This window comes from Vulpes vulpes, chromosome 4 (assembly GCF_048418805.1).
Source record: "Vulpes vulpes isolate BD-2025 chromosome 4, VulVul3, whole genome shotgun sequence".
NCBI classification, from domain to species: Eukaryota; Metazoa; Chordata; class Mammalia; order Carnivora; family Canidae; genus Vulpes; species Vulpes vulpes.
Genome location: NC_132783.1, coordinates 108,189,505 through 108,209,242, shown reverse-complemented (window position 1 = coordinate 108,209,242; position 19,738 = coordinate 108,189,505). Strand labels below are relative to the sequence as shown.

Here is a 19,738-nt window from a genome sequence, read left to right as displayed (position 1 = left end):
TTGACTTTGTGACACTGGCTTCAAGATACAGGCATACCTCAGAGATATTACAGGTTTGGTTCCAGATCACTGCAATAAAACAAAAATCGCAATAAAGTGACTCAAATGAATTTTCTGGTTTCTGGGTATATAAAAGTTATATTTATACTATTGTCTATTAAGTCTATAATCCAATGTTGTCTATTAGGTGTGCAATAAGCACCCAATGTTGTCTATTAGGTGTGCAATAAGCTATGTCTAAAAAACAATGCACACATCTTAAAACACTTTATTGGTAAAAATGCTAACCATTATCTGAGCTTTCAGCAGTTTATAATTCTTGTGCTGGTGGAAAGTCTTTCCTCAATGCTGATGGCTACTGACTGATCAGGGTAATAGTTGTAGAAGGATTGGGGATGCCTATGTCAATGTCTTAAAAAAAAAGACAACGATGAAGTTTGCTATGCTGATTGACTCTGCCCTTCACAAATGATTTCTCTGTGGGGTGCCTGGGTGGCTCAGTTAAGTGTCTGTCTTAGGGTCAGGTCATGATCTCAGAGTCCTGAAATTGAGTTCCATGTTGGGCTTTCTCCTCAGCAGGAAGCCTGCTTCTCTCTGCAGGCTACTCCCCCTGCTTGTGTGCTTTTTCTCTGTGTGTCAAATACATAAATAAATAAATCTTTAAAAAATGATATTTCTGTAGTATGCAAAGTTGTTTGATAGCATTTTCCCCACAGAACTTCTTTCAAAATTGGTGTCAGTCCTCTTAACCCCTGCCACTGCTTTTTTAATGTTCTAAATCCTTTATTGTTATTTTGACAATCTTCACAGCATCTTCATCAGGAGTAAATTCCATCTCAAGAAATACTTTCTTTGCTCATTCATAAGAGGCAACTCCTCATCCATTCAAGTTTTATAATGAAATTGCAGCAATTCAGTCACATCCTCAACCTGCATTTCTCATTCTAGTTCTCTTGCTATTTCCACATAAGCAGGTACTTCCTCCACTGAAGTCTTGAATCCAACAGAGTCATCCATGCAGGTTGAAATCAACTTCTTGCAAATGCCTGTTGATGTTGATAGTTTGACCTCTTTCCATGAATCACAAATGTTTTTAATGGCATCTAGAATGGTGAATCCTTGCCAGAGTTTTTCATTTACTTTGCCCAGATCCATCAGAGGAATCACTATCTATGGCAACTATGAAATCTACAAAATCTATGAGAACTATGAAATCTATGGCCTTATGAAATGTATTTCTCTATCATAAAACTTGAAAGTCACAATTATTCCTTAATCCATGGGCTGCAGAATGGATGTTGTATTAACAAGCATGCAAAAAACATTAATCATATTGTACATCTCCATCAGAGCTCTTGGGTCATCAGATGCATTATCAATAAGCAGTGATATTTTGAAAGGAATCTTTTATTCCAAGCAGTAGATCTCAACAGTGGACTGTAAACAGGTGTATTGTCATCCAGGCTTTGTTGTTCCATTTATTGAATGTAGGAAGAATAGATTTAGCATAATTCTTAAAGGCCCTTGGATTTTCAGAATGATAAATGATCATTTGCTTCCCCTTAAAGTCACCAGCTATACTAGCCTCCAACAGGAGAATCAGCCTGTCCTTTGAAGCTTTGAAACCAGACATTGACTTCTCCTCTCTAGCTCTTAAAGTCTTAGAAGGTATTTTCTTTTAATCGAAGTCTGTTTTGTCTACATTGAATATCTGTTGTTTAGTGTAGTCACCTTTATTATCTCAGCTAGACCTTCTATATAACTTGCAACAGCTTCTATGTCAGTACTCGCTGCCTCACTGCACTTTTCTGTTACGGAGATAACTTCTTTCCTTAAACCTCATGAACAAACCTCTACTAGTTTCAAACTCTTCTGCAGCTTCCTTACTTCATCTTTTTTTTTAAATTTTATTTATTTATTCATGAGGGACAGAGCGGGGGGGCAGAGACACAGGCAGAGGAAGAAGCAGCCTCCATGCAGGGAGCCCGACGTGGGACTCGATCTTGGGTCTCCAGGATCCTGCCCTGGGCTGAAGGTGGCGCTAAACCGCTGAGCCACCCAGGGCTGCCCCAGCTTCCTTACTTCTTTCAACCTTCGTATATTGAAGAGAGTTAAGGCCCTACTCTGATTTAGACTTTGGCTTAAGGGAATGTTGTGGCTAACTTGATCTTCTGTTCAGACCACTAAAACTCTCTCCATATGAGCAATAATGCTCTTTTTGCTTTCTTATCATTCATGTGGTCACCAGAGTAGCACTTTTAATTTCCTTCAAGAACTGTTCCTTTGCTTTCACAACTTGGGTGGCTGGCATAAGAGGCCTAGTTTCCTGCCTATTTTGGCTTTTGAAATGCCTTCTTCACTGTGCTAAATCATGTCTAGCTTTTGATTTAAAGTGAGAGACAGATGTGAGTCTTCCTTTCACTCGAACACTAAGAGGTCAGTGTAGGATTCTTAACTGCCCTAATTTTAACACTGTTGTGTCTCAAGAAATACGGGGGCTTGAGGAGAGGAAGAGAGTTGAGGAGAATAGACACTTGGTGAGGCAGTCAGAACATACACAATATTTATCAGTTAAGTTTGCCATCTTATGGGGTGCTGTTTGTGATGTCCCAAAACAATGAAAATAGTAGCATTAAAGATCACTGAACACAGATCATTGCAACAAATATAATAATAATGAAAAATTTGAAATATGGTAAGAATTACCAAAATGTGAGACAGAGACATGAGGTAAGCAAATGCTGTGGGGAAAATGGTACTGGTAGATTTGTTTGATGCAGGGTAAGCTACAAACTTCTGATTTGTATCTGTGGAATACAATATAAGGAGGCACAATAAAACAAGGTATATGACTATAGTTAAAAGGTGAAAACCACTTAAATATTCTAAAGTAGAGGGTTGGCAACATGCAGCATTACCCACAAATATGATAGATTAAGTAGCTTCAAAAATCATACTGCAGAAAAATGAAGGAACAATATTAAGTGAATAAAGAAAATTATCATATGGATGTAAAACATAATCACAATTTTATGTGAAAAAAATATTCAAAGAATATAGAAGGTAACTCTAATTGACCTGACAATGACAGGTATCTCTGAAGGTGTTTTTATCTTTAAAAATTGATACTTTTTAAAATACTTTTCAAATTCTTTATGACTCACACTTATTTTTTAGGTAACTAGAAAACAAATTCTTAGTCTTACTAAAAAAGGAAAGGAGAGAGAGAATTGACATTTCTTGAATAAATCCATATAAGATGGTAGGCAGAGGACTCAATAAGTTTTCAAACCTCCAGTGCCTCATCATTTTACAGATACATGACTACAACAATACCAACAATTATGCTACAAATCCTATCAGCCCATATAACCTATAGACATGGCAGATATGGAATGGTATATGGATATAAATATAGAATGATGTTTTAAACTGAATAATCTATGAACAAAATCTCTTACCTGCATAATATATGGCTATAATTTATAAGATTTTTTTCTATAACGTAGGAGCTATAACTAAGAAAGCACATCATTCACAATTCATGTGTCTTTAAATATTAAGACTAATTTGTGTCAGTTATAACAACCTATGTTTTCCTAGAAAGGTAAAAAGGGCAGTACAGAGTAATTGTTAGGATTTCAGAAGTCAGATAGACTTGGATCCAGTATTCAGCTCCGTGATCACCAGATGTGTGACCTTAGGTACTTAACTTTTTTGAGCTTTACTTTCCTCTTGTGTAAAAATACCTACTTTTTGAAGTTAAATTATATAAAGCATTTAGTATAGTGTGTCTGGCCCAAAATAACAACTAAATAAGTGTGAATTAAAATGAATGTTTAAATGAGCTATAAATGAATGGAAAAAAATAAAGAAATACAGAAATAAATAAAATGTCATGAGCAAAAGTATATGTTTGTGTCAATTTTGGGAATGTATTTAAAATGATATATCTGGTCTTGTGTAGAATCTTCCACCAGCACATAGAGGTAGCCACTTTGCTGGCCAGTGGCCCCATGCAAAGCTTAATGGAAACTAAAGCTTGCTATGCACTATGGGGAATTTTAACTAACAGTACCAGAGATCTCCTGCCAGCACAGAGAAATGGATGTGTAGGCCCCTTCTCAGTGTTGAGCAATCTGCCCACAGAACATGCAGAGCATCACTGTTCTGGGACTTTTGGATTCCGTGGGTGGCAGCTACTCAGTGACCATTACCTGGGTCAGATGGCAAAGAATTCCCAGCCACTGGCACTCATCTGCTCTACCCTGCCATTGCATTTCTTTTTCATCGCTCTCCTCTTTTTTTGATCTTGGAGTCCCCCTCAAGCCCTGTGACATGTTTCCCCATCTGTTTGTGCAGATGGTGCTATCCAGAGAAGTAAAAAAGTCTGGTGTCCCCAAATCCCTCCTGATTCAGTTGGTTCTCTAACACAGAGCAGCAGAGAAAATAAATGAAAAATTGGAAAGCATGTTTTAATTAATTATTTTTTTAAAGATTGTATTTATTTATTTGAGAGAGAGAGAGCACAAGCAGGGGGAAGGAGAGGGAGAGGGAGACAATCTCATCTCCAGCAGGCTCCATGCTAAGCACAGACCTCAACATGGGGCTTGATCCCACAACCCTGAGATCATCACCTGAGCCAAAATCAAGAGTCAGGTGCTTAACCAGCTAAGCCACTCAGGTGCCCTGGGAACCACATTTTAAGGCACAGAAAGGTCATAGCTCATAAATGGAACACATTCATGTTCTGGTTTGCAGTGAATGCTCTCTGTATAGAGAGCATATAGGTAAACTCTTACCCTGACATTCTCCAGAACAAAACTGTATTTGCAATAGCTGACAGCACTTGAAATATAGAATTAAATCTCTTCCTGCCCCCCAACACCCACCAAATCTTAGCAGACAGCACTACACTAATGATCTATGGAAATCTAGCTCCATGTATATTTTATGCTTTTTTCTGTCCATGCCTATGACAACTGAAAACTTGCAAGGACAAAACAGCTTTTTGAAATGAAGGAAGGAAAAAAAAAAGAAATGAAGGAAGGTTGTCACTAAACAATAGTAATTTGATTTTACACAATTTTAAAATACTACAGAAGATGGAATTTAGCCAAGCATCCCACTCATGGTGAAGAAAACAGAAGCCTGAGCATCAATCAAAAATAACAAAATCACAAATAAAGGAAAAGTAACCCTGGAATATAGCCTCTTCCTTGTTTAAGATGTCTGAGATCTTTGTAATAAAATACACACTAAAACTAAAACCTATCCAATGATACAGACTAAATTCAGCCTCTTAGGCAATTTCAGAGTCTTAAGTGTTCTCAAATTAGAACGGCTGATAATCCATATTATTTGGAACTTGGCCTCTCGGAGTACAACACTGTTTTTCTTGTGCCTAGAATTTAGAAATACATTTTCACTCCTGTGCTGATTTCCCCCTCTGTTCTTTCAGCTTGCCTTCCCACCTAGACCCTGGCCACACATGCAGTGGACAGACTTTTCCTCCTTGAGAGTAACTCCACCTTCCACAAATAAAGATCTGACCTATGGTTTGTTTCATTCCCTCATCACTGGATGATGACTGATTGTGCAGAGATTAAGTAACTTAACAAGGACCCATGAACTGACCCTTAGTGAAGCAATGAAATGTATAATTTTGTCACATACTAAATGGATGATGAAAGAGCCAGTTGGGAGTGGGGTGCAATGTTTCTTATTATCACACCATAAGCTTTTTTACATGGGCAGAAAACTGACCCTTATCCTTTATACCTAACTTCCCAAAGGAAAAATCAAGCCACAATTCCAGCCAAATGGGCTAAAATACATACTTTTTGCAAAAAAATATTGTTCTGAGCCAATATAAGTGCTTCTTATCTCCACACAATATTCAACCCTCACTCCTCCCACTTCCTGCCTTGCTTCCTATCACACAAATACAGAGAACATACTTGTGTGCACATATGTGCACATGCACACACAGTTAAATGTAGACAAGATAGTTCAAATAACATAAAGACTTACTCTATGCTAAGCAAAGAATATATTTCTATTCTGCAATCAATGAGAAGATATCTACATTTTTAATCATAAAATATTTGATTATCATAAATAAAAAAATAAATCTCCCTTGAACTCAGCCATAATGAAATTTTTGAGGTTTGTGTCTGAAAAGCACTAGCTTTCATTAGAAGGTGTTTTCTCACTGACTCATTCTTTGGTAGAAAGCTAATATGGAAGAAAAAAAAAAAGAAAGCTAATATGGGTCACCTAAATTCCACATATATAGAATTCACTTTATTTTCACATCTCTATATATCTTTTAAAATGCCACATGGACAGAAAATGATAAGGTAACATAAGAAACACCACACCAATGGAAATTTCTACACAGTCAACTCATATTTGCATTTACGTCACAACTTGGAAAGCTGAATTCATGATAAATGCAGAGCCTATCTTCATTTTCAGAATGCCTTCTTATCATCTGTTGATATAAATATCATCTCAAGTACCATCTCACTGCTAATGTAGTTCTCCCCGTTAATAAAGAGAAATGCACACAGTGCTACCTGGTAGACAATCAGATTTTTTTCACCTTATTAAAACATAAAAATCTTTGATAATTGGGTTCTCCATGATATCATTTTGATTTTATGCTTCTCTTTTTTTCCTCCTCTTAATTTACCTTCATATGCAAATCCATTGTTTAAAACGTTAGATGCCATTTTGTCTGAGTTGCTTGCTTTGAGACAGAATGATAAATCAATTTGCGATAAGCCCTGCAGAGACCACAGATCCCTTCCAACTGATAAACAGAGTCAGGTAGTAACACTGATAAAATAGGAAGTGCTGTGGATAAATTGCTATTACTTATTCATTCATGCCAATATTTACTCAACAAGTAGTTTTTCATTGACTCTTCTGAGACAGGCACTGTTTAAGGTGCTGGGATACAGAAGGGAAAACAAAACAAAAACGAAACAGAGATCTCTCCCGGAGCTTACTGTATAAGGCCAATAAGAATAGTAAACAAAAGAAGAGTAAACAAAAGAATTATGCATTTAGTTATAAATAATATAAAATGCAGTAATATGAAAAAGAGGAAACAGAAAGTCTGGGTAAACTTTCTTCCTATGAGCACATGAATGTATTCTGTCCTTAGGACCATTGCGCTTTTGTTCTTTCTAACTGGAACAGTCATTCTTCAGATCTCTGCCCGTTGATCTTCATAAATAACATCTTGGTTCAGATGTCATTCCTAAGCTAGGACTCCACCACCCCTCTCTTCCAGTCATTCTTTATCAGATCATTCATGCTATTTAATTTTCTTCATGGAATTCATTACAATTTGCAAGCCTCATGTTTAGCATTTAATATCTTTTTTCTTCTTTTCTTTTCTCTTTTCTTCTTTCTTTCTTTCTTCTTTCTTTCTTTCTTTCTTTCTTTCTTTCTTTCTTTCTTTTCTTTCTTTCTTTCTTTCTTTCTTTCTTTCTTTCTTTCTTTCTTTCTTTTTTTCTTTCTTCTTTCTTTTCTTCTGTGGTTTGTTTCCTTTATTAAGTACAAGCCTCTGGAGTTAGGGATAATGTCTGGCTTATTCAGTCCTGCACCCCCAGTACCCACCTAGAGCAACAAGATGTGTTCACTAGGCAGTTTATTGGGTGGATCAATGCATAAGTTAATTAAAGGTTCAGAAATTGACTTGACTACAATGGCCATGTTTCATTAATAAAACGCTAGTATTTTCTCAAGCTTCCTTTGGGTACACTACACAGACATTCCTAACATTAGGTAGTCACAATGAAAAACAGCATTGAGCTATCAGGCTAATGAAAATTCTGAGTATGTCTGTGTCTGTTCTGCTACATTCCAGTCCACGCACTGGGTAATTTTTCTGCAATAAAACCTGTTAAAACATGAAGGACATGGGCTTCAGAGTCAAGCAGACTTGAATTCTATTCACAGCCTTGACGCTTGAACCTATGATCTTGAACAAATTACTAGATTTGTCATGGCTTAGTTTCCTCTTCTATAAAAATGGAATGATACTAATATCTGCCAAATAGGATTATTTGGGGTTCAAAACATACAATATATGCACAATAAATGATACGCAATATGTATCTACTTGATTTTGATGGTTACAGTTATCTGGGTAACTAGAAATAAAGCCACAACAATTATTTATTGGGCATCTACTGTGTGCTGGCTACTTTATATAAGTTACATTATTTAATTTTGATCATATTCTTAGAAGTTAAATGATATTAGTATTTTCAATTTAAACTTATTAGGTAACTTTTTAAAAAGCCACAAAACCTATAAAATCTATCTCCAGAACCTAGCCTTCTCCCAGTATCCTATCATATTTTTCTTCATCTCACTATTACATATCTTCTCATCCCACTAACCTCCAAGTTTTGAGTCTCAATTTTTGGTTGCCTCGTTTATTTTCGTGTATCTCCAGGACCTGGTACAGTGTTGAAACATAATTAGGGTTTAATATTATCATTTCCTCTTGTCAAATATCATCCAGTACTAATAATCATGATAGAAACAGCAGGAGAGGTCAAAGGTAAACATATGTAGCAATCTTACAATAGCAATTGATCTACACAAAGAACTGTGTGCTGAGCACTTCACTAAATGCTTTACAAGTTTTTGTTCACTTAATTTCCCCAGTAATCCTATAAGGTGGGTACAATAAAGCCCTATATCACTAATAAGGGAACTGAACCTCAGAAAGATGGAGCACAGCTAGTTTATGACAGAGGAAGTCCTTGAAACAAGGCAGTCAGATCCCAAACCCATACTCCAAAATACTGCTTCTCCAGTGGCTTTGTGTTCTGTGGCCTCACTATGCAGTGATGTAAAAAGTACAGATGCCTCCTGCTATGTTGATTCCAGAAGCAGCTCTGGTCTTTATCCTGATCTTTTCAGTAGTGTCCCTTAGTTGTCAGACTGTTACAGCTGCTAAAATAAAAGTCCTAATTATTTCCTCTATTATGGCTAGTGAGAACAATCCAACATAGAATTAATATCTTCTTCCAAGGATTTATGGCCAGTTAGCATTTTTTTGCTTTTTATTCTGTCCATAAGAGTGCAGATAATGAGCTGCTTCTGAGAAGTGAAATAGCTTGAGCCTTTTAAAATGTGGTGACTGTGATTTGAGTCATTAAGCTGTTATACTGGCTTGGTTTCCAAAAGGAAGGTTTGCTTTATTTGTGACCTCCAGAATAAAAAGGTAGGAATGGGTTCGAAATCCTCTCTTACTAACCATTTAGCAAATCAAGGCATTAAAACTTTTACCGAAAGACCTTAAGCAAAAAATTGTGGAGGTGATATCCTTAGATTGGATATTTTTCTTCTATATATATTTTTCTCTCCATGGGGAATAAGGCTGAAAAATACCTCAGTGAAATAAAACTTTTTTTTTCTTATGCCACAAAACAAATACAGATTTTCTTCAGTATACCCTAGGATCTTCCCCAATAGCCTTGTAGTCAAAGGTACTTTTGTAGTTATCTGAAAGTCAGAGGTACAATGAATGGCTCAGTCCTTTCTTTGTTTTCCCTTCCAGGATGAATACTGTTGGTAGAGTTAGGGTCAAGCATCTCAGTGAAAGAATGCCTGCAAATCACTGACATGAAAATGTACAGGTTACTGGGGTAATCACTTCCCAGTTCATGAAGAATTTAGCTTCTTCAACCCAGCAGAAAATCCTATGGACAGAATAACTCTTAAGGTGGCTTTGAGTCTCTGAGAGCCGTGGAGGCTAGGTGGTCTCCTCACTTCCACTAAGGTATTATATCTTTGCTAACTGACCGTCTAGTCTTACAGTGGTTGCTTCTTTCCTAAGCCTGCACCCAAACTCCACAATATGGCTATATAATTCTGAAAAAGAGGAGAATTTCAAAATCCCTATACCCCAAATTACAAACTATAGTGCACATTGCTTTTCCTTCAACGTGGGGATTCAAAAACATGAAACAAAAATAACTTTATGCCTCTAACTTATAAAGTAGAAAATCCTTCAAGGATAAAGGATGAAAGTAGAAGTGATGATATAGACTTAAATCTGAGAGATACACTTACATGTGCCATATGTGTAGAAATGGCTACAGGCTAGCCAAAAACAGTACACAAATCCCCATTGTGGAACCTGTTTAAGACTGAGAAAGTCATACTCATTTATTTATGAACAGTAACTATGACAGTCTCTCTAGGGGAGAGATGATTATTAGAAGTTCCTTTTGGGAGCCTTGGAAATTTGGGTTCTCCATTCTTCTTCCATCAAGATTTTCAGTATTGCTTTCCCTAAGGGTCTTTGGCATCCATCTACCTGGACAGATAAGGCATTTTTCTCGACTCTGGGGAAGTGACTGAGATCATGGGCTTTGAGTTCAATTCTGAGCACAAAACCAACCAGTAAGTTATCTATTTCCCCAAAGCTTCAGTATTCTCAATTATAAAATCAGAAGTAACAGTAGCTTGCTTCACAGGGTTGTTTAATGAAGATAATTCAGAAAGTATTCAGTATACATTACTACTCATACTGCTAGCACTACTACAAATATCTCAATTAAACAACTGCTCATCTATATTTGCTCTGAAAAGGTCGTTGTCTAATTAAAAATCTGCCATAACTAAACTCCTTACAAGGACTAGTCCAGCTGCATTTTGCCTATTTGCTAAACAAGTTGCCAGCAAAAGCTGCCAACAAAATTCACTGATTTCATGAAATCAGAACATTACAGAAGTCACTCCAAATGTAATTGGAAAAAACCTTATCTTTAAATGAAGGACAAGTTGCACTGTTTAAAGGTTAGATTGATGGAAGTCCCTTCCATTTTCTTTAGATGTAACATAAGACAAACAGAAGAAAAAAATGTTACTGAGACATATATGTCTGAATATATATACACATACATATGCATATTTATATCTATAAATAGAGATATACCTATATATATAAACATATATGCAAGAGCTACAATCAATCATCCACTGAAAAATACTCTGCTTAAAATAAAATAAAATAATTTAATTTAATTTAGTTTAATTTAATTATTTAATTTAATTTAAAAGTGAATCTCTGGCCTCTTTCCATGATCACAGCATTCTTGAGATCCAGAGAGTTCATTCTCAATTAAATCTGGAATATGCAAGGGCTACCTCCAAATGTGCTATGGATAGCAATGCTGTATATAGATACATTCATGAGCCTACAAATAATGTGCCTTCAATGAGTTTGAATGCTTCTTCCCTTTGCAGACAAAGACTACCTCTATGGCACCATTGTACTTATTCTTTGGGCCTGCCATTCAAGAGCCATGTCTCTACTGGGAATAGAGCTGGTTTCCTCCCTGCTTTGAAATGCCTGGAGTCTCTGGCCATTCATATTTTCCCAGCAGTCCTTTCACATCTTTGGTTTCAGTTCTGCCACATTCTGACTGAAATCAATAGATGTGAGGACAACTAGGGACCCATCTAGCTGGCACTGAAAGAGACTCACTGAGTACTGGAATATTATGAGACAGTAATAGTTAAGAAAAGGAGTTAGACAAACTTTCTTCTCCTCTTTAAATGTTTTTCATCTAGGGGCACCTCGGTGGCTCAGTCAATTGAGTGGCCACTCTTGGTTTCAGCTGAGGGCATAATCTAACGGTCCCAGGACCAAGCCCCTCAACAGGTCCCATGCTCAGTGGGAAGTCTGCTTGAGGATTCTCTCTCTCTCCCTCTACACTTTCCCCTGCTCTCTCTCTCTCTTAAATAAATAAAAAATATTTAAAAATATGTTTTCTATCAAAAAGTCCAGCATAACGTAGCAACAGAAAGAGCCCTGGATTATTTCCTAGGGCTGCTAAATACACACTGCCTCCATTTCTCAAGTCCAAAGAATAGCATGATCCTGATTCTACTGTTTTAGATTTGGATTTGACTTACTAGCTAATGTCAGTCCCAGAATGATGACTCCAAATAACCAAATGACTCCAGTAGCAGCAGAAGAAGCACTAAGAGCAAGCCCTGGATTAGCAGTAGGAGTTTGGGGTTCTACTCTGTGCTTTGCCATTAACTGTGTGATGTAAGACAAAATCCCTTTCTTCTCTGAGACTCCCTCTTCTCACCCATTAGAAAGGGAGGTAAATTTGGAGATGTCAGAAATGATTTCTAAATGTTTTTAATCTAGGGACTCCTGGGTGGCTCAGTGGCTGAGCACCTGCCTTCCGCCCAGGGCGTGATCCTGGAATCCTGGGATGGAGTCCCGCATCAGGCTCCCTGCATGAAGCCTGCTTCTCCCTCTATGTCTCTGCCAATCTCTCCCTGTCTCTCTCATGAATAAATAGAATTTTTAAAATAAATAAATAAATGTTTAAAAATATTTTTAATCTAAATAATTTTATCTGATAGAGTAAAAATAATGAGCAAAAAAGTTTTGTAAAAATTTCATTTATTTATTTGAGAGAGCACACACATACATGCACATGAGTGGGGATGGGAGGGGGACGGTGGACAGAGAGAGAAGCAGACTCCCCGCTGAGCAGGGAGACCAAGGGGAGGCTCCTGACCCCACAGGCCTGGGATCATGACCTGAACCAAAGGCAGACATTCAACCAACTGAGCCACCCAGGTGCCCTAAGAAATTCCTTTAAAAATTATTTACGACTCTTAAGAGAAGATATATTCTATAAAACAGTATCTTTGTATGCATTTTTTTCTAACAGAAGAGGAGGTAGATGAAATAATTTTTTTTTTCTTCTTAGAAGAATGAGAAAATCTAAAAAGTGGAGTCTCACACCCTGGCTGAAAACTGATACTCTTAATGAAATTTGTTTTTCTGCATGACAAAATGCAATCACTGTGTCTATTAAAAGGCATTAAATCAATTAGGAAATCTGAGTAAAAACTGATATTTTATTGTTTGATAGACTACATTTAAGTAAGGGATGGCCACTTGACTATTTGGTTGTTTAATATCCTATGGTAAAACTTTAGGAATAGAAGAAGAAGGCAAAATTAATAAATAAAATCCTCTGCTGTCTAAATTCATTACAAGCTAACATTATCCTTTGCCATTTTCCCAATGACAGAACATACATAGCAGGAGGTAGTTGAATTGCCTTCTGCTTCCTGCTGAATTTTTCCTTAAGAATGTGAACCTTTAATCAGAAGTGACATGTTTCTGATCTAATGTTACATATGGAAGGTGTATAGCCATATGAAGTCAAGGCTTCTCCCTCACACCAAAAGACAAACAGCTATTTTTAGATGGGTCAGCTATTATTGAAAGACTAAGCCATCCTTTCCATAAGAACTGACCTAATAAAATCAGCATCAGTACATCTCCAGAGCCATTTATTTAAGCAATGACACTACAAATTATAATAGCACAACTATAAGATTATAAATTTTGCCACAAAGAGGTTTGCCTGTCACTAAAATATTAAATAAATTTTAAATTGCAGTCTTGTATTTTATAATAACAACCACATATTTCTCATCTTATATCAAAACCATAAACCATACCAAATATATTCCGAATAGGTCCCATAATGGCTAAAGAATGATGAGGAGGAGGGTTTGTTGACATGCAAACATGTTTATGATACATTCATTGTTATGGAAAAAAATTCAAATCACAAAATAGTATGTATAATGGAAATCTGTTTTTCTAAAAACATTCCTATTTGCTTTTTTACTAGAAAAGTATCTGGAAGACTAGAAAGCAAGGTACAGATAGTGGGAGAATTAAAGGTAATTTTATTTTCATAATTGAACTTTTTAGATTTTTTAATTAAAAAAATGTATCATCTCCTGATAGGAAAAGTTTTTTGTCTCAATTATGTTTGTTAAAGAGTTTTTAATATGTGATAAAATGCTTATGATATAAATAATATGCAGTCCAGTTTGGATTCAGTTTCTAAATGTTAACAAAATGTACATTGTTATATTAAAAAAAGTCATCGGTTGATAATTCAGGTTTTCTTGTGTATCAAAATGTGATGATTTTGTTTTTGCTTTTTTTTTTTAAGATTTTATTTATTTATTTATGAGAGACACACAGAGAGAGAGAAGCAGAGACATGGGCAAAGGGAGAAGCAGGTTCCATGCAGGAGCTTGATGTGGGACTCGATCCCAAGACTCCAGGATCACACCCTGGGCTGAAGGCAGGCACCTAACCACTGAGACATTCAGGGATCCCCCATGTTTTTGCTTTCTTAATCAGATTTTTTTGAAATCTGATTTCCTAAATAACTGAAATATCATGTTAAATATTGCTATATGCATAATGAAATGGAAGTATATATCCCCAACAACACATGTGCCATACATTAGCAAAATCACAGGACTATGGGATTTGGGAAGATAGAGAAAAAATTTAGAAATCACTTAAATGAGTAATTTTAAGAATCATTAATTGTTAAAACAAGGCCTTTTAATTCTCTTCCTTGTGCAATTATTCATTTACTTTTGAAATCTAACAAATATCTCCTATTTCAAGTAACTAACAGTCTAAAGTCTATGTAACATTTTTAATAATACCAATATCAGATAAATTTGATTTTTATCTGCTAGGGCTTTAGCTGGATTCATTAACAAAAATCCAATATTTTCTATATCATTTTCCCTCTATATCATCAACCGATGATCATTTCTATATCATGTTCTGAAAATGATTTGATGGGGACAATCTTATTTGCAAAAATATATACTTAGGCTTTTTGAAATATTTCCTTTGTAAATTGCTAGGAATTTTGCCTCGTCAACTGGAAAGTCGTTTGTCACCAATTATCCAGCCGGATTACTCCTGAGAAAATATTCTTTCTCCTCCAGCTCTATCTCCTGACAGAAATCTCTAAATTGCATTGTTAAAGACAAGAGGTATTTGATTTTATGATCAAATTGGTGTAATTGAGCTATCAACCAGTCAAGAGTGAAGGTGAGAGTCTATATTCAAAGATTTCATTATTCTTTAGCCGCAAACTATAAATTGAAGTTTCAAAAAGGCATTATTCATAATTTTGTTTAATTATTCCTGTGTCCCACAGATCTTATAAATAAGTTGAGCAACTTGATACATGATGAGACATGATGAGGAAAAGGAAAGTCTTTTTAAGAAATCACACAATGCTAGATTAAATAATAATTACCAAGTGCACGTTACAAACGAAGCCCTGGCCTGGGGCTACAGGGCAGCTTTTACAGGTAGGTATGCCACATGGGTCTCAAGCCAGGCATTCATTTTCCTTGCTCCAGACTGCATGTTGCCAAATGCAATGGCTGGAGTTAACTGACTCCATTATATATTTTCTTTAGTGGTTCCCTTTTTCACTCTAGATATGCCTGGGCTAGACGTTTCCCATTCTCTTCCACCCACTTGCTCACTGCCACTCTTCTGGTTCTACACAACGGACCTAGAGTCTTATTTTGTAAACTGCAGTAAAATTCTGTAATATAAAATGGCTACCTTGATATGTGAAGCTTTTGCTTTGCCAGCCTTCAAATATCACCACATTCATTTATTCATTAAATAGTAACAATGAACACTTATATACCAATTACTATGCTACTCCAAATGTATAGTTTCATTTTCTAGTCGATGTTCTATTATATATTCTTTTAGATTCATTAATTATTGATTCAGAGGATGACTGGGTTGTAAAAACATTGCTATCATCTAACTTACTCCTTTGATTCACATATGAGGAAATTAAAACCTTTATAAGACACTCAAGATTCAAAAATATATTTGTTACAAAAGTCCAAACTAAAACCTAAGTTTCATTATTATTATTCTTTATTAAGGAATTTGGTTGCATTGCCCACTTGTGTTCATTTATGTATCTGAACAATATTTAAACTTTGTTCTCTGAATCTCTAATTCAGTTATCAACCAGAAGAGCACTGGGATAACTGAGAGTAAGCTGCTAATCTGTGCTTTTGGTGATGAGGGAAAAAAATCCAATCAGAATTAAAATTGTTAACATCTAGCCTATAACAGTAGCACCTAAAATATTTTCCTTATTTCTAAATCTCCATCTCCATTTTCTGAGCTCCTCAAAGCCACTGTACCTTAATGCGAGCTTGCTGAGTGGCTGCTGTGCTATTTCTCAAAACTCCTGCTATCCAAACACAATATATCAGCGTGAGTGTACTCAGAGCTCCTGTTGTGTAGAGCCAGACACAAAAGGCCACTCATGCAAGACAACAACTGATTTCATAAGGAGGTTATCAAGGTTTTAAGTGAAGGGCTTTGACTACTCCTTCCCTAGGTTATGGCTTAGCCTGGTTGTCTACCGTCATGGATCCCACCCTCTGAGCCACACATCCTTTGAGATATGGTAATCTTATTTCAGACATAGCTCCTGAAAGTAGATGTCGTATATAGAAGATTCTCTACCTCCAATAGGTCAGAAATATCATTTCTTGGCTATAGACTTTTAAATCTTTAATATTTCCTGGATATTACAATCAGATATTCCCAGGTCTCTGGAACATAGCATTTTTCCATTTCCAAATTTTATCATAAAAATGTTCAAACCTACAGACAAATTCAAAGAACAGCACAATGAATACCTATATATCAATGACAAAATTAAATAAGTACTGGGGCACCTATGTGGCTCGATATGTAAAATGTCTGACTCTTGATTTCAGCTGAGGTCATGATCTCAAGGTCGTAAGATGCAGCCCTGCATCAGGGGCCTGCTTAAGATTCTCTCTCTTCCTGTTTCTCTGCCCATCCTCCCACTCTCCTTCTCTAAAAAAAATTAAACAGGCATTAATATTTGGTATACTACTTTCTCCTTATGTTTTATTACCTGACTGTTTCACTGAACTAAACCCTGCAAAAGAAGCTTACTCAGATCCTCTGAATGTTCTCTTCTCTGGCTCTTTTCTCTCAGCCAATGTGTGTGAATGTCAATGGGAGAGGAGTTTAAGGGTAAGTAGGAAAAGAGACCATGTACAGTGGAATCAACCTTAGCAATGGTAATTTTAATTGAATTTGCTTTATTTATATATTGCAAATGAACCTCCTGGAGATGAAAAGAGAGTATGTGGTCTGCATTAAATTTCTAGCATGAAACAAATCATTCTACTATTTATCAGTAAAAACTGGAATACGATACCCGTAAATTTCCTGAAAAATCTTGTTATCAATTTCAAAGTCAGCATTAACAATACAACTGATAGAACAATTAAAATTCCTGTGCCTTCTCTGTCAGGTAGTGTTAACTTTGCAAATGTCAGATGTGTTCAAGACCCCTTGTTGGAAAAGGGGATGGGAGAGTGATGATTTCCTATCACTGTGAGTTTGAATTACAGCAATGTCATATAGTGCGTCTTAATGATACAAGTGAGCAGTAATCGATGTTTTTCTCTGATTATAAAATAATATAAAGAAGCCAATTCCTTCTCAATTCCAAAGACAGTCTAATTGTTGATTTTCCCATCCTGATTGTTGAGTTTCCCATCCATTCAATTTTGCGTATCTGTGGATTCAGAATTAATTAATAAACTTTATTGAGCACATTTATGGTGTAGGTGCTTTTTCAGTGCTGGGTATACCAAGGAGAATACAACTTGTTCTCTACTTTCAAGGTAGGTGTTCCAAGGAAATGGGAAGAGCTCAGGGTAATTTCTGCATGATTGCTGTGCAGATTAAGTGATTTGCTGAGCAAATGCCTCCAGCACTGGGTCTGGTGCTTAGCCAAAACTTGCCACTTGCCAGTTCACTCTCATTCACTATAGAGTGGGTGTTATTTCTATGCCTCTTTCCGCCTTCTTCAGGATTCTGACCACTCTATGAGCTTCAGTCTTAAAAAGTGTGAATTAGAGCCTCTTTTGAACCCCCATCTCCTCCATAGCCCACACCGTTACCCTCTCACCATTCTAAATGCTTTATAGATAATTCCAAGTGGTAAATTTAGCACAATGTATCCACTAACACAATTCTTTCCATTAGTGCTTTCAATGTCCATCACTGGTGAATCTTTGCCAACACTGCCAGTCAATTCCTTTCTCTGCAGCTTCTCTATTTTCTAAAACATGAATATGACTACTGCTCATATCCAATCCATCTTCTTACCTCCAGTGGCTGACAGAGTACACATGCTTTCTCTGTGCCCTACCCTCAACCATTCTCCCTTGGTAGTCAAATGCCACTCTCTCTAAAAATATGATAAACAAAGCAGCTGGTTCATAAGCACCCTAGACAACGTGCCATTCAGACACACTGAATATATCAGGTAATGTAAACAGGACATGACAGATAAGAAAAATGAGGAAATAAGAAGCATCCCAGTGTAGTGGTTAAGAGCTGTGGCTCTGAACTTGGATCTCCGTTTGAATCTCATCTTTGTAGCTTATTTGCTTTGATTTTAGGCATCAGCCTCGGTTTCCTAATTTGAAAATAAAGAGCATAACAGTTTCTAATCTATGAATTTGCTGTAAGGATTAATTATAACAATGCATGGAAAGCATTTAACTCAATATTTGACCCTTAACCCCTAATGAATAATCCTATTGTTACTACCATTATTATAATAAGATAGCCACACATGTATATAAAACAGATCAGAGATATTTGAATGTTTCAGAATTTAGTTTCTTCCCGATAACTCAGAGGAATCCTTTATGTTGTAATAATGCAATTTTCAGAGTAAGATAGCTATCTTTTTTTTCCATTTTCTTTCAGGAAACTATCTATTGCTTCTATACAAAATAAACTTTAAAAGAAGAAACTGTCTTATTTTACAATTCACCCTCACCTTAACAGCAGAACATCACAATTATTTTCTGACAAAAAGTACATTTACTAGTATAAATTTATTATTAATACACATGGGATAAAAACTTTATTTATTTGCAAATCTGACTGCTCCTTGGAGGGTAAGAAGGCACAAAAAGCCTCCTGTCATCAGAGGACTAGACCCAATACGTGCAGCTTAGGAGAAATTTATAAAACAGAGCTTCTGCCACACTCAAACAAGTATTCAGCATTCAAAATTTTTCTGTTGTATGGAAACCCTATATCTCAGCTTTCTTGATTGTTTATCCTTACTCCTTAAAGAAAGCAGCTTTAGTATCAGCAGCTGATATTAGGAGATAATTCAGAAAAACTTATTCTTAGCTAGGGCTAATTCCTCTTGTAAACATGCTCCCCTAAGCTCTCAGATGTCTACTGGATAGGAGATTTAACTGCCTGTGACAGAATTGAAGGAAGAATAAGGAAAACAGTACAACATTACTTTCCAATAAAAAGCAATAACTATTTCATTCAGGAAAGTTCAATTTTGAAATGGACACTACAAACCTGAGGCCATAAAGAACTGTCCCATCTGGATGTAGGCGGATCATACGGTTCTTGACAGTGACTCCATGTACAAATGACTTCTTATCATTCAGGAAGTAGGTATCAGGCACCCACAGCTGGTCTGCCACTCTATTGTCCAGAGTCAAGTTTAAAGGTATTACATTATAGGACAGCCTCTTATCTCTCCAGGCTTGCTGAAAGTACATTGTCAAGGTATAATCCTGTGAATATGAAAAGAAAATGGTTATTTTGTACCTAAATACACCTGGAAGATAGGCAAACACTTTAGTATTCATAAGAAAAGAAAACATACACAACCATACACTAGAAACATATACTATTCACATGTAGGCAAATATGAATTTATTAAATCCTTTCTTACTCAACAACCACTATGTGTCAGGCACCATG

The 19,738-nt window shown here is 36.2% G+C and overlaps 1 protein-coding gene across 10 annotated transcripts in view; it reads right to left on the bottom strand.

Annotated features, from left to right (window-relative positions):
• The window catches only part of GABRB2 (gamma-aminobutyric acid type A receptor subunit beta2), a 240,388-nt gene that overhangs the window by 137,734 nt on the left and 82,916 nt on the right, over window positions 1-19,738 (bottom strand). For all 10 annotated transcript variants that reach the window (XM_072756703.1, XM_072756699.1, XM_072756695.1 and 7 more), the window contains exon 5: window positions 19,328-19,548. In XM_072756703.1, coding sequence (XP_072612804.1) covers window positions 19,328-19,548 — 221 coding nt within the window. The remainder of the gene's footprint in view (window positions 1-19,327; window positions 19,549-19,738) is intronic.